Raw genomic sequence first — 25,339 nt, 5'->3', positions numbered from 1 at the left:
TCACAAGGATATATTCTACAGCACAGGGAAATATAGCCATTATTTTATAATAACTTTAAATGAATATAATCTATAAAAATATTGAACCACTATGTTATATACCTTAAACTAATATAATATTGTAAAACAACTATAATTCAATATAAAAAAGTTATTAAGTGTAGTTGAATACATGGTGAAGAGAAGCCATAGGAATGCACTTAATGTAGAGAGGTCTTTAGGAGCAAGTCAAACCTTAGTAATCATCAGAAATTCCAATCTGGAAGGAAACTGTTGACTATCCAAAATGTGATAAAATACTCCCCTCTCTTCTTATCTCATGCAGATTCCCCCAATCTCTATAAGTCGTTCTTTGGATCCCTCTTCACATGGCTTTGGCAAGGGAGTCGCATGCCCTTCCCTTCCTCAAGGGAGAGAAAGACACTCTTTCCCAAGCCAAGGACCCACAACACTGTAAATTGTTCTCTAATTCTTTCTAGTCTCTAAGTACATTTGGGCTGAGAAGGAATGGAATAAGTATCAGTAGTATGAGTAGTCTGCCACCCCTGCCTAAGCCCTATTGGATTGTGTTCAGGACTCCTTGGTGGCTCTCTTTAGAATATGGGGGATAATTGGCATAATTTTTTTTTTTTTTTTATTTTTAGCTATGTGGCTTTAACCAAAATTCTGAGGCAACTGTAAAAGTCCCAGTGAATATCCTGCTGAATTTGTATTGTGTTTTCTTACTTTATACTTCATGCTTCTGTCATGAAAATCATCAAAATAATTCAGATTTTTATCATTTCCCACTTAGAGCATAGTCTTGAAAGGTAAGTTACTGAGAAAGTATTTTTAGGCCCTAAATACACATTTCCAAATTAATCTCCAGAAAAATGAATATTTATTTAGCTTTTGGATTGGGAAGGACATCTGTAGCATTAAAAATATAGAGGAAATGACAATGGAAAAGAAAGTAATGGTTTACATTTTTTCCTAGATCAAGAATTCATGAACAAAATTAAGAGGCAAGCCACAAACTAAAAAATAAATTGCAGCAAATGAGCTAGATATAAGGTTAATAATCTTAATATTTAAAGAACTCTCACAGCAGAAGTACAAATGTCTAATAAACATTGAAAGTGTGTTCCACTTCATTAATCATGAAAGAAATGCAATTTAAATCAATTAAATATCATTTTGTCTATCAAACTGGAAAATATTTTTCAAGCAAACACTCAACACTATCAGAGGTACATGTGACCTCTTCTACATTACTAGTATTGATCAAAATCTTTCTGGAAAGCATTTTGGTATTATTGAATAGCAACCTTAAAATAGTTCATACACCTTTGACCTAGTAATTCCATTTCTAATAATATACCATGAGAAAATAATTTGAAATATGCACCGAAGTTTGTGGGGAAAAAAATCACCACAATGATAATTTAATGAACAAAAATAAATAGAAATAATACTTTTGTTAATTAGTCATAGGTAAATTCATATCATTGGATATTGCATAGTTATTATAAAGGAAGTTTGCAAAGGCTTTTTAATGTCATGGAAAATGTTATGTCAAAATAATTGTGATGTAACATCATGTACTAAAAAACAGTCTCAGGTGGAATATATCATTTACCATTGTGCATGTGCGTGTGTGTGTACAATGTTGGAGTTGGTATGGTATCCCAGTGCTTTTCAGATTATCCTTGTTTCATTAAATGAATCAGGAAATGCCATAAAGCTGAAGTATGTGATGACTTGTCTAAGCCCAGCTCCCTGTTATAGTTGTCGTTAAAGCTTTGTGATTCTCAAATTAGGGGGTTTAGAAGTTTTATATTGATGCTGAACATTAAAAGACACATATGGAGCTAAATCATATCCCAGGTATATGAGAACATTCAGATATACCTCTGTATTTTCCAATGCAAATGATAGAGGGCCTGTGTGTCACAAGATACCAAGAGCCCTTATGGCAAGATCATCTGATAAAATATCAAACATCCTCAAACTGTGTGGAAGTTCTACTTGCAGGCTTCTTCCTCTTGTCTCTTCTGGTAACCTTCTGCTTATTAATGGAATATTAATTGCTAGGTGGTGGGAGGGAGGAATTAACTGGAAGGGAAATGTGGAGTATGAAGGAAGGTGTAACCTATTTAAGTTTATAAAAAAATCATTTGATGTAACCTCGAGATGTCAGTTTGGCTGATCCCGTGATACAAATTGGCATGAACCGCTCAGTAAGGTTTCTTAAAATTGTGTGAGCGTGACTGGGCTCAGTTTGTTTACATTAGACTGAGATCCATTAGTCCTTGAAAGCAGGTAATATGTGTGTTTTTGCTCATCATTATTTCCCCAGCACTTACCACAATACATAGCACCTCTTAAGCATACAGTACTTTAAAATTTCTTTCTTCATTCTTACACATATGTAAATGAAACAGATGAAATCAAGTTACCTCCATTCCAGAAAACATGGAAGAAGGATTTAAGAATTCCATAATGCTCATTTTGAGGCACCATAATATTTTATGTTTGGGCCTCAATGAACAGTATCTTTGTAAGAGTTTTAAGAATCATATTTTGAATGATTAGTCTATCATTCACTTAGGGGTGTTATAATAGCATGATATGATTTTGGTTTTATTATTCCTTCTTGCACATCTATTAAATTATGATTTGTATATTATTCTGTTTACATTATGCAGTGAACTTTTAATCTAGAATGTTTTGCCTTAAAGTACTATGTCTAATATTAATACATCTTCTTTTGTTTATTAATTGTGTGCCATAACTTAATTCATCCTTTTATTTTATCCTTGCTATATGTTTATGGTTGAAATATTTCTATTGTGAATTGCATGTAGTTGTTTAATAATGGAAAAATGTATTGCATAAATTTCCTTTGATTAAAGCATCCCAGAATGTCTATAATTGTAGTTTTGATTTCCTCTTTGAAGGAAAGCTTCATTTATTCCCTCTCTGATGCTTTTCCTGTCTTTATGTAGTTCTGCACTTCTGCCCTATATCATTTTCCTTGTGCCTGAAAAATCTTTTGACACTTCTTGCAGGGCAGATCTACTGGTGATGAATTCCTTCAGTCTTTGCTTGTCTGAGAAAGTCTTTATATCTCCTTCACTTTTAAATGATACTTTTGCTAGACATAGAAATCTAGGTCACTGGATTTTATTCTTTTAACATTTTAAATATTTCACTCCACTTTCTTCTTGCATGCTTGGTTTCTGGTGAAGTCTTCTGTAATTCTTGTCCTTGTTCTGATATAAGTATACTTAGAATTTTTTTCCCTCTGTCTTCTTCCAATATTTTTCTTTGTTTTTGGTTTTCTGCAGTTCGAATATGATGTTCCTCAGTGTAAATTTTTTAGTATTTACCTGCTTGGTGTTCTCTGAGTTTCTTGGACCTGTGATTTGTTGTCTTCATTAATTTTGGAAAAGTCTTAGCCATTATTATTTGCAATATTCTTCTGTTCCATTCTCTCTCTTTTCTCCTTCTAGTGTTCCAGTTATGACATAGTTGTATCCTTTGAAATTGTCTCACAATTCTGGAATGTTCTGTTCTGTTTTTTTCATTCTTCTTTCTATTTATATCAGTTTGGCAAGTATCTCTTGCCCTGTCTTCAAGTTCATAAACTCTTTCCTCAGCTGTGTCCAGTCTACTAATCAGCCCATCAAATGCAGTCTTTATTTCTGTCATGAGATTTTTTTATTTCTAGCATTTCCTTTTGATTCTTTCTTAGGATTTCCATCTCTCTGCTTACATTACCCATCTGTTCTTGCATGTTGTTTGCTTTTTTCATTAGAGCCTTTAACATATTAATTGTAGTATGTTAAATTCCCTAATAATTCCAATAGCTCTGTCACATTTGAGTCTGATGCTTGCTTTGTCTCTTCAGACTTTTTCTTCCTGCCTTTTGGTGTGCCTTGTAATTTTTTGTTGAAAGCTGGACAGGTCATAGGAACTGAGAGAAAGAGAGGCCTCTATTGTGAAGATTTATGTTAATCTTGCTAGGAGTTGGGCTTTGTTTAAAATTTACTTTAGCAACAGGTGGCAGAGGCTTCATATTCCTCTAGCGTCCTCTCCTCTCTTGACTTTGGGCTTCCTTAGAAAGTCTCTGTCTTGCAGCTCATTCCACTATAATCCACTATAATATAGTGGAGCCCTGTTGGTATGGTGGTATGGTGTGGGGGAAAGGGAGTGTTTTGTAATATTCCAATTAAATTTCAGTGTTTTAGTGAGCCTGTGACCCTTACAAGTACTTCTTCTTGTATAGTCCCCACATCTCCACCCACACAACTCTCCCTCTGCCACACACACACCTTAGGTGAGACAAGAAAGCTAGAGGGGGGCTGGAGTGAGAAAAATAATGTCCTACCTTCATGGCTCTGGGACAGGGCTCTGGTAGTCCTTCCTCCTGGAAAGTAGGGCGTTGTTATGGATAAGGCTCTGGGCATATTTCACAAGGATAATCACAAAGACTCTTAACCCTCCTCCTGCTGGGGCTGCCAAGGTGTCTTTCTCGTATCTTTACTGTGAGAACCTGGTGAGATTCCTGGAAATAAAGCCCATGAAAGTGTGCTTTCTCAACAAGACTACCACTCCCAGGAGTTTCTCACTCTCATTCTAGTCCATATTCAGCCTCTAGCAGTTTGTCAAATTTTTCATTTAAGAGTTCCTACAAGGTTATGGCTCTAGTGGCTTCTGCCTTAGGTAAGCAGATCTTGTCTGTGACTCTTGATTTGCCTGTCCCTCAATATTTCAGGATGGTGGTTTGCTCTGAAACCTTGTTTCTCCTTGAAGTCTAAGAAAACTCATTGACTTTTAGTTTGTTTAGCTTTTTGTTCTTGTTAGCACTTCTTTTCAAGACTGTATCTCTAGCCTCATATTCATTTTGGGAAGAAAAGCAAAGAAGAAGTAAGAAGTCAGTAGATATTGTGGGTTACTGAAAAAAGGAGAAACCTAGACCCTGTGTTACAGGGATGGGAAGAAACCCAAGATAGGTTTGTAAGATCCTCTAGCAATGTGGCCTTGTGCCTCACTTCTTGGGTAAGGCCAGGAAGAGGACAAGGACAAGACTACAAACTAAAAATGGTTGTGTGGTATCTATATGCTTTCTGAGCTTTGGGCTTCCTCACATAGTTTCTCTCAGCTCAGGATATCATGGGAGTATAAGAAGAATATGTTAATCAAAGACAGCCTCACAGAGATGAACATATGATAGGAGTAGCAGAATATTTCCCATGTATATGAGTGGGGTATGACACCCTCAGAGAGAGTCAGACCCCAAAAGGGCTTTGTGGTAAAGAATTAGGCTCAACTCAACAGCTAGCTGCTTGGACAAACATTGGTAAACCAGATATGACATCATGTCATGCTGGCATGGACATGTGATACTCAACATATATCACTCATCCTGATGTTTTGACACTAAGATACCATAACTTACAATCCCAAAGAATGGGGTGCGGAGAACTTCACACCGCTGGAGTTGAGTTTCAACCACTCAGTAGATTGGGAACTTGACAGAATTCAAGTTGAATTGCAGAGAAAAAGAAAACTTACATTTCCTGCATACCTAAATTTGTCAGATAACATCCATACCTGATGAATAACGAGCAGCAGAAAGTATGTGATAAATGCTGAGTATCACACACAAATTTATCTATTCAAAATGTGGGGCACGTGGTGCTTACTGGTTGAAAACCACAGTGGTCTTACCTCTAGGCAAGAGTGACGTCCTGTGAGAAATTACCTCTGGCACTTTGATGGGTACCAAATATAAAGGGAACTAGGTATTTGAGGAGAAAAAAGAAGTTCTAACATTAAGCATTCTTCTCTCTGCAGACTGAAATCTGCCAATAGTGAGGTGTGATTCCACATCATTCCTCCTTCTCCCTCTCCCCCATCCCCCTTCCTCTTCCTCCTCCACCCTGCCCCTCTTACTTCAGACACTCCTCTTTCCTCCCTAGTTATTTTCTCTACACCCTCCTTCCTCTTTCTCTTCCTTCCCCTTGTTTATTTTCCTTTCTTTTTCATTTACCCCTTAATCTCTCTATCTCCTTCCACCTCCCTTTCACACTCTTCCATCCTACATCTCTTCTCCCTTATGCATTCTACTTCCTCATTCTCTTTCCTCCTGCTTTGTCTATTTCAACTTAGTATCCATTCCTTCTCCATTCTCTTATTTCTCCTTATCTTAATAATTCCATTTACTTGCAACTGCTATTGTCACTCATTCTTTCTTTTTCTTCTTTCCTTCCTCCCTTCTCTTTCTCTTCATCCCCTCTCTTTTCAACTTTTCTCTCTCCATTTCTCCCTCTCTTCATGCATCCTTCTAGCAATAGGATGATGAAAAGCGAGAGAATAGAATGGAATCGAGGTGTACTTAAAATGGTAGAATCAACAAGAATAGGTGATGGATTAGATTTGGGAACAAGGCAGAAAGAAACATGAGTAACTGTAAGTAAAATAGGAAGAGAAATAAACTACTAAATATGTTGTTTGAAAGCTACTTATAAAAAAGCAACAAACATTCTAAATGGTAAAATCATTTCAAGAAAAAGAAAGGGATGTTACTTTTTCAGATTATTGCCCAATATTGTTTTTGTTATTTCAGCAACTCATATAAGACATCAAAATGACTGCAATATATATTGTTAATTAAGTGATCAAATTATTTTTTTCTTATAGTATGATTTTACATTAGAAATCTCAATAGTTATAACTTTTTTAAAAGCCCCCAACTAGAATTGGGGGCTTCTGCTTCCAGCAGGAAGAGGTAAATGGTATAGATGTACTCTTCCCTATTTGTCACTGAGCATTATATATAAACCAAACGTGTGATGACCCTGAAAGTAGGAGATAAGATGGCATGCTCTCTAGGGAACTTGGATCCCAAGCAATGATGTGGTGGTGAGTTCCCTGGCTATGTAATTAGGCACCTGGTCTCTCCCAATCAGGGTGGTATCAGTAAAAGCTTAATATGGAGCTGGAACTCTCACTTAGCCCTCAGTAACAAGAAGCCCCTCTCTCCCAGGTGTCAGTGGAGGCTGAGTAGGAATGTGGACTTCCACCCACATGTGGTAAACCAGAAGATTTAAGTAAGATTCAGATCCTTATAAGATGCAAAATATCCTGGATGCAATTGAAAATCAATTGTCATATCAAGAACTATGATAATCACAACTGGAATGAGAAAAGACAGTCAACACACACCAACACCAAGATGACAGATATTAGAGTCATCTACAAGGGTTTTTAAACAGCCTTGATAAAAACGTTTCAATGAGCAATTGTTCATAGGACACATGAAAGAATAGAAAGTCTCAGCAAAGAAATAGAAAATCTTCAAAAGAATAGAAGATATAAAGAAGAATTTTAAAAATTTAGGAACTGAAAAATCCAATAAATGAACTTAATCAATAGATGAACTCAACAGCAGAATAAGAAGACAGAAGAATGAATTAGTGAACTTGAAGGTGAAATGATAGAAATTATATCTGACAGAGAAAAATAGACTGAAAAACAAAAATAAATAGAGCCTTCAGGTATTTGTTGGACTATTGCAAAAGATCTAACATAGGTGTCATCATAGTCACAGAAGGAGAGAAGGAGGAAGGGCTGAAAAAGTGGCTGAAAACTTCCCAAATTTGGAGAAAAGTATAATCAGATAGACTCAACATCATCAGCCAACAGGATCTAACTGATATTTATAGAACACTCCACCCAACAACAGCAGAATACACAAAACTCTGATGAAGAACTCAAAGAAGATCAAAATAAAAGGAGAGACATACTGTATTCATGAATTAGAACAATCAACATAGGAAAGATGTTAATTCTCCCTAAATTGATATACAGGTTGAATGCAGTTGCTATCAAAATTACAGTAAGATGCTTTGTAGATATAAATTATTCCAAAATATGTAGAAAAACAGAAGAACTAGAATAATAGATAAAATAATTCTGAAAAAGAAGAATAAAATTCTATCCAACTTCAAGACTATTGTATAACTACAGTAATCAGGACTATTGCAGTATTGATGGATGAGTAGACACACAGACCAGTGGAACAGAATAGAGAACTCAGAAATAGCCTCATGCAAGTATGGCCAACTGATTTTTTACAAAGGTGCAAAGATAACTCAATGGAAGGATTATCTTTTAAACAAATTGTGCTGGAATGATCAGATGGATTTCTGTAGCTCTGCCTCTCCCATACCCCCAAATAAAACTCGACCTAGACCTCAAATCTCATTCAAAATTTCAATCCAAATGGATGATAGACTCCCATATAAAAGTTAAAACCTGGGCTTCCCTGGTGGCACAGTGGTTGAGAGTCCGCCTGCAGATGCAGGGGACACGGGTTCATGCCTCGTTCCGGAAAGATCCCACATGCCGCGGAGCAGCTGGGCCCGTGATCCATGGCCACTGAGCCTGCGCATCCGGAGCCTGTTCTCCGCAACGGGAGAGGCCACAACAGTAAGAGGCCCGTGTACCACAAAAAAAAAAAAAAAAAAGTTAAAACCATAAGTCTTTTAGAATATAATATAGGATAAAATCTTCAGATCCTTATGGCTTGTTGAAGAGTTCTTAGAAATGACACAAAAACCACAGTCTTTGAAAGGAAAAAAAAATCAATAAATTGGACTTCTAAAAAGTTTGCCATGTGACTCTGTTAAGAGGATGAAAACACAAGCTACAAACTGGGAGAAACCAGTTTGCGAACCATATATCTGACAAAAGACTCGTACATAAAATATATAAATTCTCAAGGTTCAACACTTTAAAAAAAAGAAAGAAAACAATCAATTGAAAAATGGACAAAAGACATGAAGAAACATTTCTCCAAAGAGGATATATTGATGGCAAATAGGCATATGTTAAAAATGTTCAACATTATTAGCCATTAGGGAAATGTAAATTATAACCACAATGAGTTATTATTTCACATTTATCAGAATTCCTAAAAATATGCAACACATGCTGCCAAGGATTTGGAGAAAATAGATCCACTCACATATTGTTGGTGGGAATGTAAAATGATACAATCACTCTGGGAAAGTTTGGCAAGTTTCTTATAAACCTAGCATGCTCTTATTACACAATCCAGCAATTGCCCTCTTGGGCATTTATCCCAGAGAAATGAGAACTTATGTTCACAGAAAAAACTGTACAAAAATGTTTATAGCAGCTTTATTCTAATAGCCCAAACTGGAAACCACACAGATGTACTTCAGTGGGTGAATGGTTAAACCAACTGTGGCACATCTATACCATTGAATAGTACTCAGCAATAAAAAGGAGAAAACCACACAACTTGGATGTATCTCACAGGCATTATGCTGAGTGAAAAAAGTCACTCAAAATGTGACATACTGTATGATTCCAATTTTATAATCTTCTTGGAATGTTAAAATTACAGAGATGGAGAACACATTAATGGCTTCCAAGGGTTAGGGATAGTGGTGGGAATGGAGGTAAGTGTGACTATAAAGGGGTAGTACAGGGAAATCTTTGTGGTGACAGAATAGTTCTGTATCTTGGTGGTTGTGGTGATTACTGTGGAAACCTCCACATGTGATAAAGTGACATAGAACTATACACACATGTGATACCAATGTCAATTTCCTGGTTTTGATATTGTATTATATGTATATAGATGTGCTCACTGAGGGAAGCAGCTAAAGGGTACATAAGACCTCTCTGTACTATCTTTGCAATTTTCAGTGTATCCATAATTAATTTTTAAAATTTAAATATTCTTAAGTATGTTAAAGTGGTAGAATTAATAAAATAATTTGCTAAGAGCAGCTGGCCCAGCTGTATTTCAAAAATCATGCCATAAATATTGGCATGGTTGGATACTATTACTGTCACCACTGAATAATACTGTATACTGGATGCTGCCCTTGGCCCTGCTACCAATGCTGCGCCTAGAAACTGGATTTTCTTGCGGTTCCTGCTCCCACCATCACAGATATGGCATTGAATTCCATCATTGAATCTTTGAATCACTCCTTTCAGATCAAGTGTTAGGTTGGAATTATGACTGTGCAGTAGAAGACTTGACTCGGCAGGTCTGGGGTGTTCAAACCCTGTGCATTCCGAAAAATGTCTGCACATTCCAAAGAAAGGTCCAGCTCTTGACAAACCCCTGGGAGATAACCTCTAAGCCTTTGGCATATGGTGCCTGATTAGAGTCTCTTTGTTCACCCGGGGCTTTGGGCCAACAGATGGTTTATGTTAAGAGTATGATTTATAGTGGGACCTTGAGCCTTGCGGCATTAGTTTGACCTCTGCACAGGCTGAAGACTGAGTAAACTAAGGTTAGCCACCCAGGTGTTCCATGCCTACGTGACTGACCTCCAGTAAAATCCCAGGCGCCAAGGCTCAGGTGAGCTTCCCTGGTTATCACACATCTTGCTGGGAGAAGCACTGCCATACAACTCCACTGAGAGAGGACAACTGGAAGCTCATCCCTGTTCTCTCCTGGACTTTGACTTAATGCATCTTTTAGCTTTGTGGATTTAAATCGATATCCTTTCATTGTAATAAACCATAGCCATGAATGTAGCACCTATCCTGAGTTCTGTGAGTGCTTCTAGTGAATCATTGAACCCGATGGTGGTCTTCAGGACCCCACCACACTGGTAAATCCTAGATCACATTCTCTTAGCTGCTAAGGGAATGTGCATAAGTGAATAATATATCTGGCCTTTTGGGCAGATATATTCTTGCAGTTGGAACTGTTACATAGTATAGAGTATACACACTTACTAAAATGTGAAAAAAAACATTTGCAATACATCTAGCTCTAAGGGATTTCAATAAGCATCTGTAGGACTGTACCAAGAAGTCCACAAAATAATTAAGACAAAGACAACACAAGAAAAATAGGTAAAAGACTTGCATAAGTACTTTCCAAAAGAAATCCAGTAGGTCCATTCTTATATGAATATGTGGTCCACTACTTACTTATCAGAAATGTAAATTAAAAACAGAAGGAGATACCAATAAAATACACATCAGATTGGAAAAAAAATTGGAAAAGTCTTATGACACCAAACGTAGAGTATATCAGTCTTACTCCTGGGCATCTGATGTCATAGGAATAAATATTGAGCATTAAAATATAAGGATATATGTACAAGTATTTTATTGCAATGTTGTTGGTATGTGCTCCCTCCCTCCGCCAAAACACCTGAAACCAAAATGAATTACCATCAGTGAGGAAATGGTTGAATACATTGTGGTCCATCCCTATTATGGAATATTATGCAGGAATGTAAAAGAATGAATCAGAGGTAGATTAGCATTAACTAAGATAAATCAGATGCATTAAAGTGTATATAATATGATCTTAATTTTTGTAAAACAAAAAACATGGAACATGTTTGGACATAAAAGGATATAAAAATGGCTGTTAAAAATGCATGTCTCAGGACTTCCCTGGTGGCACAGTGGTTGAGAGTCCACCTGCCGATGCAGGGTACACGGGTTTGTGCCCCGGTCCGGGAAGATCCCACATGCCGCCGAGCAGCTGGGCCTGTGAGCCATGGCTGGCTGAGGCTGCGTGTCCAGAGCCTGTGCTCAGAAACGGGAGAGGCCTGCGTACCGCAAAAAAAAAAAAAACAACCATGTCTCAGATGAGGGTATAGAGGTGAAAGAAAGTGGGAGGCAGTAAGTAAAAGAATGCAATTTAAAGTATGGCATATATAATGTAATCCCATTTATGTAAGAATATATATGCATAAAGTGTATGAAAAGGTAGCATCAAAATCTTAATAGCAGTTACCTCAAGGTGGTGAGATTTGGAGTGATGGCTACTTAATTTCTAAAATATTTAGGTAATGTTTGAATTTTTAATGATGAATATGCATTATTTGTGTAATGAGTAAAAGTAAGTGAATTCATCACAGGAAAGAAAAAAGAGTGCCTCTCAGGTTTCTTGCATAAGCAGTAGGGTGGATGGTGGGATTCATTCATTCATTAAATATTTTTTGAGCATATAAAATATGCCAGGCATCATTTTAAGTGCTAGGGATACAGCAATGAATAAAACAAACAAAAATCCATCTCTCTAAAAGAGAGAGAAGGGCATGACTAAAGGAGAAACACAATGTGCTGAGGAGGAGGATATATGGGACCTGTTAATAGTAAAAATACCAAGACAATTGCAGAAGTGAGGTAGTCTGTTGGATTATAGATCTAGAACTCATAAGCCAAGTCAAGAACTGGAAATACAGATTTGGGGGCAGAAAGCATATAACATGGTGTTTCAGACCTTTCCTGAGTCTGATCACGTCCCACTGCAGACACTTTACAGAGGAAGTGCTGAGGAAAAACAGGCAGCTTGACAGGGGAGGTTGCTATGCAACAGATGAGGAAAGTCATCCAGCCAGGCAGAATTGATGTTGGCCCTTGGGGACCAAATGCTGCAGTTCTTCCCAGCATTAGCTTCCTTTCATATGTTGGCTCCTGGCAGGAGCTGATGCAAGAACAAATGTGAAGTGTACAAAGATCTACCTTGGATTTTTGGAGAGTATCAGTTCAATTTGAGTCATTTCACATCTGTATATCATTTTCTGCCTTTTTGAGCTTCTCCAGTCATTCTGGAAGTGCAGCACGTTTGTTGTTGGGTAGGACCCCCGTAAGTACTACTTGTGCTTCCCGTTGAGAAGCCAGGCTCAGAGAATTCCAGTGGCCTGAGTGGGCTCATGCAGCTAGTGACACACTGGTCCAGCACTCCATCCCACGAATTGAGGCCCAGCCCTGGAAGGAAGCAGGGCAAACGTTTACTCTTAATCAAGGCTTGCCATGGCTCAGACATACAGGTGCCTTATTGTCCTGGCTGCTCCAGCAGGCACCAGAAAGGCCTCAGGGACAGCGTTTGTGCCACTCATAGCAAAGAGGCCTGACGGAGCAGGGAGTGGACCCCAAGGAGCAATTTGCACACTGGGATGGACCCACGTAGAGCAGGCGGGGAGGGGGGAGCGGGGGACTTCCACCTGTGCCCTCCGGGATGCAGAGCGTGAGCTTAGGTCTCAGGGAACAGAACACTTGCTTGCTTGGGACGGGTGCTGACAGAGCAGGGGAGGTGGGGCGGATCTGTTGCTCAAACTGAAGAAGGGAGGGTGCCTCAGTCCCCGGGCCAGCGATGGTGCAACAGGGGTTTTTAGGGTCTGGAAGACCCAGGCCCACATTTTGCATTTTCTGTTTACTGGCTCAGTGTCCTTGTCTAGTTCATGTTATGTCTGTAGCTCAGCGTCTTTATCTGTACAATGGAGATGCTGATATCCACCTCCCAAGGCTGCTGTGAGAGGAAAACAAGCTCCAGCGTAGATCGTGCTGTGAAGTACACGTTGTGCCCTTCCCTCCCCTCCTCCCCGCCTCCACACACAAAATAAATAGCTGGAGCTGCAAAAGGGCAGGAAAGAAGCTACTGTTTATGAGTCTGGAAGCTGTTGGGTGGGGGGGAAGATCATGTAGAGTCACGTGGCAGGCACAGACTTTTTCTACCTCCATTAATGTATCCTCTCTGGCCATTCCTTTTCCTAGGCCCCCTAAGTGGATGAGCTTATTTTTAGCAGGAGCCAAGCACTTGTTGCAATTAGAGACCCCACACAGAGACCTCCTTAATAGTGACCTAAGTGCTGCTAGACTAGAGGGTGGAGTTGCATGCCCACCTGACAGGAGGGGCCTTGAGAGGGAGGGATAGAACAGAGACGCATTGCGGAAAAGGTAGGGGGCCGGTGTGTGGGGCAAGGGGTGGGATCTAGAGGCACAGCGCATCTGTTTGGGGGAGGGGATATAGAGGAAGGGGAGGGACCGCTGTAAACTGTCCACCTGGTTGGTGGTGGGGTGGTGTGTTGGCAAAGGGGCGGGACTGCTTCCCGCTGCACATGCGCAGCTTAGCCTTCAGGGCGAAGCTTTTGTTGGGGAAACGGGCGGGACTCTTATTTGGTCGGTCAGTTCTTGCGCATGCGTACAACCATGTGAGGCGGTGGGTGGTATATTAGGCGAAGAGGCGGGGTCGTCCTAGCTGCCGCGCTGGCATTTTCTCCTGGACAAGGAGAGGGTGCGGCTGCTGAGAGCAGAACACTGCAATCCCGATCCTCTGAGTCGTGAAGAAGGGAGGCAACGAGGGGGTTGGGGTTGGGGCCTGAGGCAAGGTGAGAATTAGCCCCCAGACAGGGCATCTTGCCCCCTGGTGCGGGCCCCCCATTTTTCATCCCGATCCCTTTACCCCGGATTCTGATCCCTCTTCCACTCCCCGAACCCCGATTCACACACCCCTCACCTGAACCTCCCTTATTCAGAATCCCTGTTTGCTCTCTGAACCCCTCCCATCGTTCAGAATCTCTACAGATTTCTCGACCTCGATCTGTACTGTTATACGATTCCTCCTGATTGGAAAACTCCATTCAATTTCCCAAATGCGAATCCCAACGCAATCTGCCTGGATTCAGAACTCTTATCTGAACCCCGATTTGAAGCTTCTCCCCGTCGTAGCTTCTCGGGATTCAGAACCTCCATCCGGACACCCATTCACTTTTCGCACTCCGATCTGGCCCGTTCCCCTCACATTCAGCACCTCATCCGCCCCCACAATCAAACCTCAAACACCACCATCTCCCCAAATTTGTTCCTTCGCATTTGCCCTCTGTAGTATAATGCCCAACTCCTCCTCCACACCCCCCAGGCTCTGCTCTTGCCAGAGGGACAAGAACCATGTCTCAGAAAATGGACTGTGGTGCGGGCCTCCTCGGCTTCCAGGTGAGATCTCCACTCCCCTCCCCACCATTTCCCTAGCCGACAGTTCCCCCCGGGCCCCTTTGGCTGTCCAGACGCCTGGATCCGATTTTGCCTTCTTGGTGCCTAGATTCCGTCGTTTTTCAAATTCCCATGGTTTAAGGGCGCGGAGTGTGGGGGGGGGGGTCGTCCCTTTTCAGCCATCAGTCCCTGCTCAGAGAAAGGGGAGACCCTGTTAGTAGTCAGGGCAATCTGCCCAGAGAATCCTGGTTGGGTAAGGAACCTTTTTTTTTCCGTAGTCCTGAGGCTTGTAGAGCTCTCCGCCGCCCCCTCCCCCAACCTCCCGCCTCCACCCTCCCTTTCTCCAGCACTCCCCACCCCCTGCGACCCCCTTATTCTCCTCAACTCCTCAAGGCGGCACTCTTGCTCCGCCTCCTCCTCCTGAGCTCCAACCTCACTCTGCATTGCCCTGTTCTAACCTCACTCCTAGATCAGCACCCCCCATCCACTTTGCCCCCTCTCCTCATTTGGCCCCACCCCTTGTTTAGCCCCTGCCCCACTCAGCCCCTACCACAAGTTTTGTTATCCCTTAATCCACGCAGGCCACTAGATCTCTTCCTCAGCCTTCCTCTTTTTGCACCAACCGCTCGCCTGCACCTTCCCTGCATGTTCTCTCCCCTATCCTCCCAACCCCACTTCGCAGACCCAGAGATTTAATTTTTTTCCCCCGTATTTGCAGGCTGAGGCCTCCGTGGAAGACAGCACCTTGCTTATGCAGACCCTGATGGAGGCCATCCAGATTTCAGAGGCTCCGCCTACCAACCAGGCCACAGCAGCTGCCAGCGCGCCGAATGCTAGTCCTCAGAGTTCACAGTCCCCAACAGCCAGTGAGATGGCTGATATGCAGGCTTTAGCAGCTGCCACTAAGCCTAAGACAGCTTTTAAGGCCCAGAATGCCACCACAAAAGGCCCAAATGCTGCCTATGATTTCTCTCAGGCTCTTAATGCCAAGGAGACTCCCAACACACCGCCTACAGCAGCCTTTAAGTCCCAGAATGCCCCCCCAAAGGGCCCAAATGCTGCCTATGATTTTTCCCAGGCAGCAACCACCAGTGAGTTAACTGCCAACAAGTCGGAGATGGCCTTTAAGGCCCAGAATACCACTACTACGGTGGGCCCAAATGCCACCTACAATTTCTCTCAGTCTCTCAGTGCCAGTGAGATGGTCAGCACTCAGCCCAAAACAGCCTTCAGGGCTTGGAATGACACCACTAAGGCCCCAGTAGCTGATACCCAGACCCAGAATGTTAACCAAGCCAAGATAGCCACTTCCCAGGCTGACATAGAGGCTGACCCATGCCCGGGTATCTGTGAATCTGATGGTGCAGCTGCACAGACATCAGCAGATGGTTCCCAGGCTCAGAATCTGGAGTCCAGGACTATAATTCGGGGCAAGAGGACCCGCAAGGTGAGATCCCTGCTAGTTCCACTTTGCTTTGGGCGCTCTCTTTTCTTCTCTGAGGTTGTTCATTTGTTCTAAACAAAACAAAACAATATATGTAACTGTCTGTATTTGACTAGGTTGTAGGGGATGATAAAGGTGAAAGTGTTAATTCCTGTTCTCTGAGTGTCCACAGACTAATGGGGAGATGAGACATGGACACATAATATATACAGCCTGTATGTAATTCACTTTACGTTTTGAAAGTAGCCACCATGTGTTAGGTCTTGGCCTAGGCACATTCACACAGGTTATCTCACTCACTAAATCTTCAAGGTACCTCATACCAGCTAGGGATCATAGTTTCAGTTTTATGAGAAGGAAACTAAGTCCCAGAGAGGTGAAGTGACTTGAGTGATTTGTCCAGGGTGGTACAAGCAGAGCCAGTGGTGGACATGGGAAGAGGAGAAGCCTCAGGCCCCACCCTTGGGTTGCTCCTGGCCTGGTTCAGAGATGAAACTCCTGCCTGGAAGACAGTGAAAGACAAGCCCAGGACTCAGGGTGACCATTGGCTAGTGGGTCAGGCTGTCACTACAGGTGAGGGTTTTAGGGGGCCTTCCTGGAATAGATATGGTGAGGACATAGAAACAGTTGGTGACCCTGACCTTCCTTTTCTCTGATGATGCAGATTAATAACTTGAATGTGGAAGAGAGCAGCAGTGGGGATCAGAGGCGGGCCCCACTGGCTCCAGGGACCTGGAGGTCTGCACCGGTTCCAGTTACCACTCAGAGCCCACCTGGCGCACCCCCCAATGTGCTCTGGCAGACCCCATTGGCTTGGCAGAACCCATCAGGCTGGCAAAACCAGCCAGCCAGGCAGACCCCACCAGCACGTCAGAGCCCCCCAGCTAGGCAGACCCCACCAGCCTGGCAAAACCCAGTTGCTTGGCAGAACCCAGTGATCTGGCCAAACCCAGTGATCTGGCAGAACCCTGTGATCTGGCCGAACCCCATTGTCTGGCCTGGTCCAGTTGTCTGGCCGAACCCATTGGCCTGGCAGAATCCACCTGGATGGCAGACTCCACCTGGATGGCAGACTCCACCAGGCTGGCAGGGTCCTCCAGATTGGCAAGGCCCTCCCGACTGGCCACTACCCCCTGATTGGCCACTGCCACCCGATTGGCCGCTTCCCACTGACTGGCCGCTCCCACCTGACTGGATCCCCACCGATTGGCCAGTTCCACCTGACTGGCAGAACCTGCGCCCCTCACCAAACCTGCGCCCCTCTCCCAACTCGCGTGCCTCACAGAACCTGGGTGCCTCACAGCCCCGAGATGTGGCCCTTCTTCAGGAAAGAGTAAGAACTGTAACTCCCCAGTCACTTCTCCCCCCACCCCTTGCTCTTTTCATTGTTGTCTTTCCATCTATAATTCAACCAAGTGTTCTGTAAATATCTTATAACTTTTATGATTTCCTTTTTCCCTCCCAGGCGAATAAGTTGGTCAAGTACCTGATGCTTAAAGATTACACAAAGGTGCCCATCAAGCGCTCAGGTAGGTATCCAGTGCCCTCTCCTGGAGCTCTGCTCTTCCCCTCACCCCGTGCTCTGTGGACATCTCTTTGCTTATATGTCCCCTCCTCTTCAATCCCGTCCTTCCATGGTTGAGTCTTCCTTTTTCACTGACTGTGCTCCCCTGGGCAGGGCTGGCAAAGAGGTCGCAGCTCTGTGGCCCCTGCTCAGCTCAGGTGCTCCCTCCTCTCTCCTACAGAAATGCTGAGGGATATCATCCGTGAATACACTGATGTGTATCCAGAAATCATTGAACGCGCATGCTTTGTCCTGGAGAAGGTGAGAAGGCAGCCCTGAGGAACAGAATGATGGGGAAAGGTTTTTTGGTTTTTGTTTTTGATAGATATCATGGGAAAGTCTTGACTTAAAAGATTCATGGGATTCCTACTGGGAGTTTAGGGCAAATCTCACAGGGAGGCGAAGGAGTAGCTGAGTGTGGGTAGTACTGAGTGGGGGTAGCTTATGCTAGATTTTGTAATTTCATAGTCTGTTTTCTTGTCCCTGTAGAAATTTGGAATTCAGCTGAAGGAAATTGACAAGGAAGAACACCTGTATATTCTCATCAGTACCCCTGAGTCCCTGGCTGGCATACTGGGAACGTAAGATGGGAAAGGAGGTGGAACATTGCCTTTCTCAGTGATGCTTTTTTCCTGGAGTTTCGAGTAGGCCAGGGTCCAGGATTCAGGGTCACATAGCAGGTCATGGGCAGACCTGGGGTAGAATTATCCCCTAGCTGAGGAATACTGGGGAAGCTAGATGGGTAAGCTGCCTGGGGTGTCTCATGCAAATGACTGCTGAAAATATATTCTTTTTGTACTTCTTTAGGACCAAAGACACACCCAAGCTGGGTCTCCTCTTAGTGATTTTGGGTGTCATCTTCATGAATGGCAACCGTGCCAGTGAAGGTGAGTGGCTGGGCCAGCAGCTGGGGGTTGGCTACCACCTGTTTTCCACGCTCATTTTCCATCCCTTGTCTCCCCTTGCCTCCCATTGCAGCTGTCCTCTGGGAGGCACTACGCAAGATGGGACTGCGTCCTGGGTATGATTGGGCTCTCTCATCTCTTGCCTGTGTATATCATCCTTTGGCAACAGAGGATGGTCCCAGGATTGCATCAGCCTGGTGGTCTAAGGGAATTGGTTTGGGGAGGTACAGAGCCCAAGGATGTGACCTGGGTGGATGGGGAAATAGTCCTGACCTCTCTGCCTCTTCTCTTGTCTCTGACCTCTGTGCTGGAAAACTCTTTTCTTTCCTTTGGGCAATGTCATAGTGTGTGATTATGGATCCCTTTTTTGTTGTTGTTGTTACTATCAGGGTAAGACATCCCCTCCTTGGAGATCTGAGGAAACTTCTCACTTACGAGTTTGTAAAGCAAAAGTAAGTGATGCCTAAGCAGCTTTGTCTGGTCTTCATGAATTCTGTGTGCTGGTCAGCCTCAGAAAACCCTTTCCATGCTCATTTCTTATACTAACTATACCTATACCTATGCATATACACACATATGTACGCAGGAGTATTTATTGAGTATGCTCCTTGTGGTTGGATTTTCCTGCAGTATAGTGATCTTGCAAGTGGAGCCTGTCCACCACGCCCACAGTAGATATTCCAAAGGCTGAGCTTAGCTGAGGCTTTGCAATGGGCCTATCTGTGATTCAATGACAAGATTATAAGCACTTGGAGCTAGAGCTGTGACAGAGGGGGTGAAATTAAGTGTTGTCCTTTCTATGACCCTACTCAAGCCACCCTCCAGGCCTAGGTGACTGCTTTGTGTAGAAGCACTGGCACAGGAATTCAAAGGCCTGATTATTAGAGGGTAAATCTGTGTTTAGGAATGAGACTGGGGGGAGTTGCTACCTGAAATCTGGGATGTCAGAATCTCAGATTATTATGCATTGATGGACTATCATTCTGCCTGGGTAGAAACAAAGGCCTTTCTCCTCTTTCTAAGGTACCTAGACTACAGACGAGTGCCCAACAGCAATCCTCCTGAGTATGAGTTCCTCTGGGGCCTCCGTTCCTACCATGAGACTAGCAAGATGAAAGTGCTGCGATTCATTGCAGAGGTAATAGAGGAACTGCAAGACTCAATAGGTTAAGGGATGAACTGTGACTGACTGGGAAAATTCCAGAGCAGGAATGAGATTTTAGGTATCACACACGGTAGGTACCACATTATTGGTGGTATTTGTTGTTACTACATAAACAATAGCACAAAGTAGGGTGCTAAATATATAGTAGGTGCTTCATAAATATTAACTAATACTATTATGGGTTTTATTTTCTATTCCTCATCTCAGGTTCAGAAGAGAGACCCTCGTGACTGGACTGCGCAGTTCATGGAGGCCGCAGATGAGGCCTTGGATGCTCTGGATGCTGCTGCAGCTGAGGCCGAGGCCCGGGCTGAGGCAAGAACCCGCATGGGGATTGGAGATGAGGCCGTATCTGGGCCCTGGAGCTGGGATGACATTGAGTTTGAGCTGCTGACCTGGGACGAGGAAGGAGATTTTGGAGATCCCTGGTCCAGAATTCCATTTACCTTCTGGGCCAGATACCACCAGAATGCTCGCTCCAGATTTCCTCAGACCTTCGCCGGCCCCATTATTGGCCCTGGTGGTACAGCCAGTGCCAACTTTGCTGCCAACTTTGGTGCCATCGGTTTCTTCTGGGTTGAGTGAGATGTTGGGTAGGTATATCACTTTGGATTGGGCACTTAGGGTCATTGGGAGATATAGAATCCATGGGAATGTATTTATGTGCTCTAGCTGGGAGTCCTAGGAAACACGTGGTGGGTAGCAGAGGGAAGTATGCGGAAGCAGTATTTGTTATTTATGTTCCTTACTATTTGGTATATAGCATTGACTTTTACATTTTTTTTCTTTTTTATGTTCACAGATATTGCTAATCAGTTGCAATAGTCTTTCCCCTGAGTGAGGCTGAAGCCTCAGAATCCTTCTAAACACAGCTATCTAGAGAGCCACATCCTGTTGACTGAAAGTGGCATGCAAGATAAATTTATTTGCTGTTCCTTGTCTATTGCTTTCTTCCCCCCCTTGTGTGCTGTCAAGTTTTGGTATCGGAAATAAACGTTGAAACTGCAAAGTGAATTAGATGTGCTCCCTGTTTTTTCTGTGTTTAGGGAGAGATCAACATGTTTATATGGGAGAGATGGGGCCTCAGTTCTAGCCTGAAGGGCGGATCAGCTTTCTGACTAATGGATAGGGAAACAAAGGAGGGATTGATGAACACGAATGTTAATGAGGTCTAAAAAAAAGTATGGTATTAAATATCACTGAAGTGACTCATATGTGATAGATATGCTGCTAGGTGTTTTGAAGTGACATTGAAAGATGAAATAATGAGAGAGGGTGTAGGTGGTCAGACAGTTGCATTTAAGAAGACGGAGGAGGTAGAACTCCAGGTAATAATAATAAAGTTCGGAGAGTGGGTAGTTGAAGGTAAGGGGAGATAACTGTTCCTGGAGATAATGTTCTGGGGACTCCAGGGTGTTCGTTATATTATCCATGTGGAAAGTGAAATGACCCCAGGATGGGGGCAGGAATAGGAGCAGAGAACATGATGAGCCAGGTGCCAGAGTTTCCTGTGTGAGAAGGAAGATCTCATACCCCTAGTCATATTGCTCATAAAGGGTCAGTCCCACTGGTGCCCCTTACTTCTGGAAATGCTGCCCAGGAATCTGCCTCTAGAAAGCCTTCACAGTCCCCACCCCCACAGGAACAGGGCCTCATCACAGAGACAAGTTCTTATGCATAGTGAAGGAGGCCTCACAATGGCCACTTCTCCCCCTCCTGCAGGGAGAAAGAGGAACCTTTGTTGCTCAGGGAACAAGAATTGAGAAAGTAAGACAAAGCTCCATGCAGAGCCAGACAGTCTTTCGGCTGTGACTGTGAACGGGGATGGCTTGAGCTGCTGAGGTCTTGCTGGAAGCAGAGCTCTCTCACTGAGGATCAACTTAGAGGCCATAACTTCCTCAGAGGCTTAGTGTTACCTGAGCATATGGGCAAGGGCAGACGCAGGAGCTCCTGGGGTAGAAGAAAGCAGGAGCAAAGGCAATTTAGCCTCCTGGGAAGGGCTCAGTAGTGGGCAGGGACAGTGTCCAGGGCTTCCACAGTTTCCCGGGTGACATTCACATTCTGAGAGGAGAGAACCCAGTATTAGCAGGAAGCAGCCAGCAGTGTGGAGCCCCCGCCCCTCCCTGCCTCTTGTCCTTACTGCCAGGCTCCCCTCTTTCAGACAGGCCTGGATCCTGACCCTCTTCTCAGGCAAGTATAGGGGAACCTCAGCCAGAGAGGCCTTTTAGGCAGGGTTGCTCTAGCTGTGCGTGTCTATGGTGCCTCTATGGGTCTGGGCTGTGGTTCCTGCATTTCTGGGTGCTGGTTATTCTACCTGTTGGTGGAAACACCCAAGCTCTGTGGGACTGGGGCTGCCTTTCTGCAGGGGAGGGTGCTTTCACCACGTGCCAGCTTAGGCCACAGAGTCCCTCACCTACCTCAGGCTTCTCCCGATGTGTGTTTACAGCCTCCACGTTCAGGTAGATGGACTCCACTTTGCAGCCTCAGAAAAGAACAACCCGTTCATCCATAAGCCACCCGGGTAAGCACAGGTCTTCCCTGAGGTGTCATTCCCTCCTCCACCCGTCACCACCCACACCCCCAGCTCCACGCTGTGCGCAGACTGTGACTGCCCTTCAGGGAGGGGAATTTAGACCACTTGTGTGATGTCAGGGGAAGACACTAGGCCTAAGAGACAGGAATGGGGCATCCCCCCAGCTCTGCCCCTAATAGTCTCAGACTTCTCTGAGCCTCCCTTGCCCAGTTGTCAATGGGAATGAGAGATGACAAGAGATGATTTTTGCACCCTTCCCCAGCTCGTGTCTGTGAGACAGAAACCTAATAATAACAATGGAGCTCTGTGGATCCTCCCAGCTGTGTTAGGTGCTAAAGTGGTGGAAGAGTCCTGGGGCCTCTGCCTGGGGCGACCAGTCCCAGGTAAAGTTTATTTCCAGAACTATGCGGTTATGGCAACATCAGAGGTGTGGAAGGTCAGAAGGGAGTTCTAGGAAGCCTGAAGAAAGAGGAGGGTGGTATCATTGGGGCCTGGAGCGGGCAGAGGAGGCCCAATGCCTATGGAAGCCCCCTTAGCTCCATCCCTGTGGATTGAACCCTAATCCAGGCTTCAGTACACCATCTGCCCTATTCATATCCCAGAAGAGATTTGATTCTTTTCCTTCACTGCTCATGAAATTCTGGTGCAATTTGGACAGTTGGCAAAATCTGAATAAGGTCAGTTATTGGTCTGTTAGTGTCAATGTTAGTGGTCTGATTTTGATTATTGTACTGTTTTCTGTAAGAGAATGTGTTTGTAACTTACTCTCAAAATATTTTAAAATTTGTGTCCACATGTATGTGTGTATAGAGTGTGAGAGACAAGGAGAATAACACAAATATAGTAAAATACTTACACTGGAGAATCTAGGTTAATTGTACACGGGAATTCTTTTTACTATCCTTGCAGCTTTTTTGTAAGTCTTATCAGAATAAAAAGTTAAAAAATTATTTTTACTTTAATATTTACTGAAGTTCACTTATCCAACATCTACACACACTCCTTGCCATTGCACCCTTTGGAAATATATATATATATTATATGAATATATAGGATATGCATCCAGATCTAAGTCCGGGGATAATGGTTCATCCTAATTAGCAGAGATTTTGAATGAGGACATTTGGGAAAATGGACACAAAACAGATCTAGGGAAGTGGTATATGGACTTCTTGGAACCGGTCCGGAGCATGAGACTATTAGTGTTAGATGTGACTGCTCACATCAATATGCTTTCAGTAATCAGGTGGGCAATATGACCCATTCAGTGGAGGTCAGTAAACCTCTTTTCTCAGACACTCCTGTGCTTCCTTAATGGGCACCTGTAGAAAGTGGTCATGGTGGCATGAACAGAGGCTATACATGACCTCAGCAATATGGTTTCACTTTACAAAGGCTGATGTGACCACCCCCGCTGCTGAATGCCCAACTTGTCAACACTGTACTGAATTCCTGTTACATATCAATCTCAAGGGGACCAGCCAGGTACCTGGGGGTAAGTTAATTAATTTGGAGCCATTATATCATGGAGGAGTTAGTTGGCTTTATAATTTCTCTGGAATAAGTGAGTATTCTAGACATGGATTTGCCTTCACTGCCTGCAGTACTTCTGTCAGTACCACCATCTGTGATCTTACAGAATGTTTTATCCATAGTTGTGAAATTTTATGCAGACTTGCTTCTGATCAAGGGACATTTTAAAACTAAAAAAGTGTGGTGATTGGCTTATACCTACGGAATTCGTTGTTTTATCATGCACTCCATTACTCATAAAAAATGTTGTCCTTATACAGTGGAATAATGACTCTATTGAAGACAGTTATGCCACAAGTTGAGAGACAACACCTTGTGTGTTAGAGGTGCTGTCCTACAATATATGCTATGTGTCTTGAACTAGCCACCATATACAACATATAATGTCATCTAGTCAACAACCAGAATTCCTAGGTCTAAGAACTGAAAGATGGAATTTAGAGTTGCTCCTAAAGGCCTATTCACAAAATGTTTCTGGTCCTTGCAACTTTGGACTCTACTGGTTTAGAATTTTTAGTAGGCACCTGGCTCCAAGCTGTATAGCTACCTTCAGTCATAAAGAGATGAGAAGTTTGCTTTCCCTCTGTATAAAGCCAATTAGCTGACGCAGATGGTCACCCCAATTACCGGATAAAGTTAGTGACAAATGGTGCTGTCAAGTGCTAACATGACTGATTTCAATCTTCAAGGGGAAGTAGGGTTACTGCTACATAATGGGTGCAGAAAGGAGTGTGTCTGGAGACCAGGAGATCTTCTAGTGTGCCTTATCATGTCCCAACATGGTTAAAATTATTAAACAGCTGCAGCAATCCCATACAGGCAAGGCTACCAATCTCTCAGACTGCACATAAATAAATGTTTGAATCATTCTTCTACATAACCCATCCAACCCAGTCAACCCATGCTGACTGGATGAAAAGAAACATAACAGGAAGAGTGAAGAAAGAAAGTTTATATCAACTTTGACCTAGTAACCAGTTTTAGAAATGAAGGCTGCAGTAGCTACCATATTTGATTCTTTGCAAAAATATGCATATATGTATATATTTTAGTGTGCCCCTTTTTATTACTTTCTTTTTACTATTACTCTCTTTTCTTACTATTTTATACATGGTGAGTTGGTGGTAGTTTTATTTTTTATTTATTCATCTTATTACAGAATATTGATGCAGTATTGTATTGAACTAGAGGAAGAATGGATGCCATCTGAAGACCCTGAACTTGCACATGGATACTATGACTGATAACACTTCAGGTTTGGCTCCCTTTGGGGATGAGTGAATACATTTCTTCTTGTATGAAGAATAGTTGCATGTTGCCATTTTCCAAAGTATAAGATGGCAAAAAGTATGTGTAGATGTTGGACAAATGGACTGTAGAGAACATCTGTCTTGTTGGTATACATTCATTCTCCTAATGGCAC

General features: G+C 43.1%; 1 protein-coding gene across 2 annotated transcripts in view; it reads left to right on the top strand.

The window, feature by feature from the left end:
- MAGED1 (MAGE family member D1) overlaps positions 1-20,864 on the top strand; it is a 38,749-nt gene extending 17,885 nt beyond the window's left edge. The window contains exons 1-13 of one of the 2 annotated variants that reach the window (XM_033849184.2): positions 13,999-14,171; positions 14,702-14,775; positions 15,491-16,219; positions 16,881-17,549; positions 17,682-17,745; positions 17,962-18,041; positions 18,270-18,361; positions 18,588-18,667; positions 18,759-18,801; positions 19,075-19,137; positions 19,709-19,823; positions 20,058-20,443; positions 20,653-20,864. In XM_033849184.2, the coding sequence (XP_033705075.1) occupies positions 14,731-14,775; positions 15,491-16,219; positions 16,881-17,549; positions 17,682-17,745; positions 17,962-18,041; positions 18,270-18,361; positions 18,588-18,667; positions 18,759-18,801; positions 19,075-19,137; positions 19,709-19,823; positions 20,058-20,435 (2,358 nt within the window). In that variant the 5' untranslated portion in view covers positions 13,999-14,171; positions 14,702-14,730 and the 3' untranslated portion in view covers positions 20,436-20,443; positions 20,653-20,864. Of the gene's footprint in view, positions 1-13,998; positions 14,172-14,701; positions 14,776-15,490; positions 16,220-16,880; positions 17,550-17,681; positions 17,746-17,961; positions 18,042-18,269; positions 18,362-18,587; positions 18,668-18,758; positions 18,802-19,074; positions 19,138-19,708; positions 19,824-20,057; positions 20,444-20,652 lie in introns of those variants that run through there. The other variant, XM_033849185.2, reaches the window with a different exon arrangement.
- The last annotated feature ends 4,475 nt before the right edge of the window (positions 20,865-25,339 follow it).

The sequence above is a fragment of the Tursiops truncatus genome, chromosome X, assembly GCF_011762595.2.
Source record: "Tursiops truncatus isolate mTurTru1 chromosome X, mTurTru1.mat.Y, whole genome shotgun sequence".
Lineage (NCBI taxonomy): Eukaryota > Metazoa > Chordata > Mammalia > Artiodactyla > Delphinidae > Tursiops > Tursiops truncatus.
The sequence above is the reverse complement of the archived record's forward strand: the minus strand, read 5'-3'. Positions and strand labels throughout refer to the sequence as shown.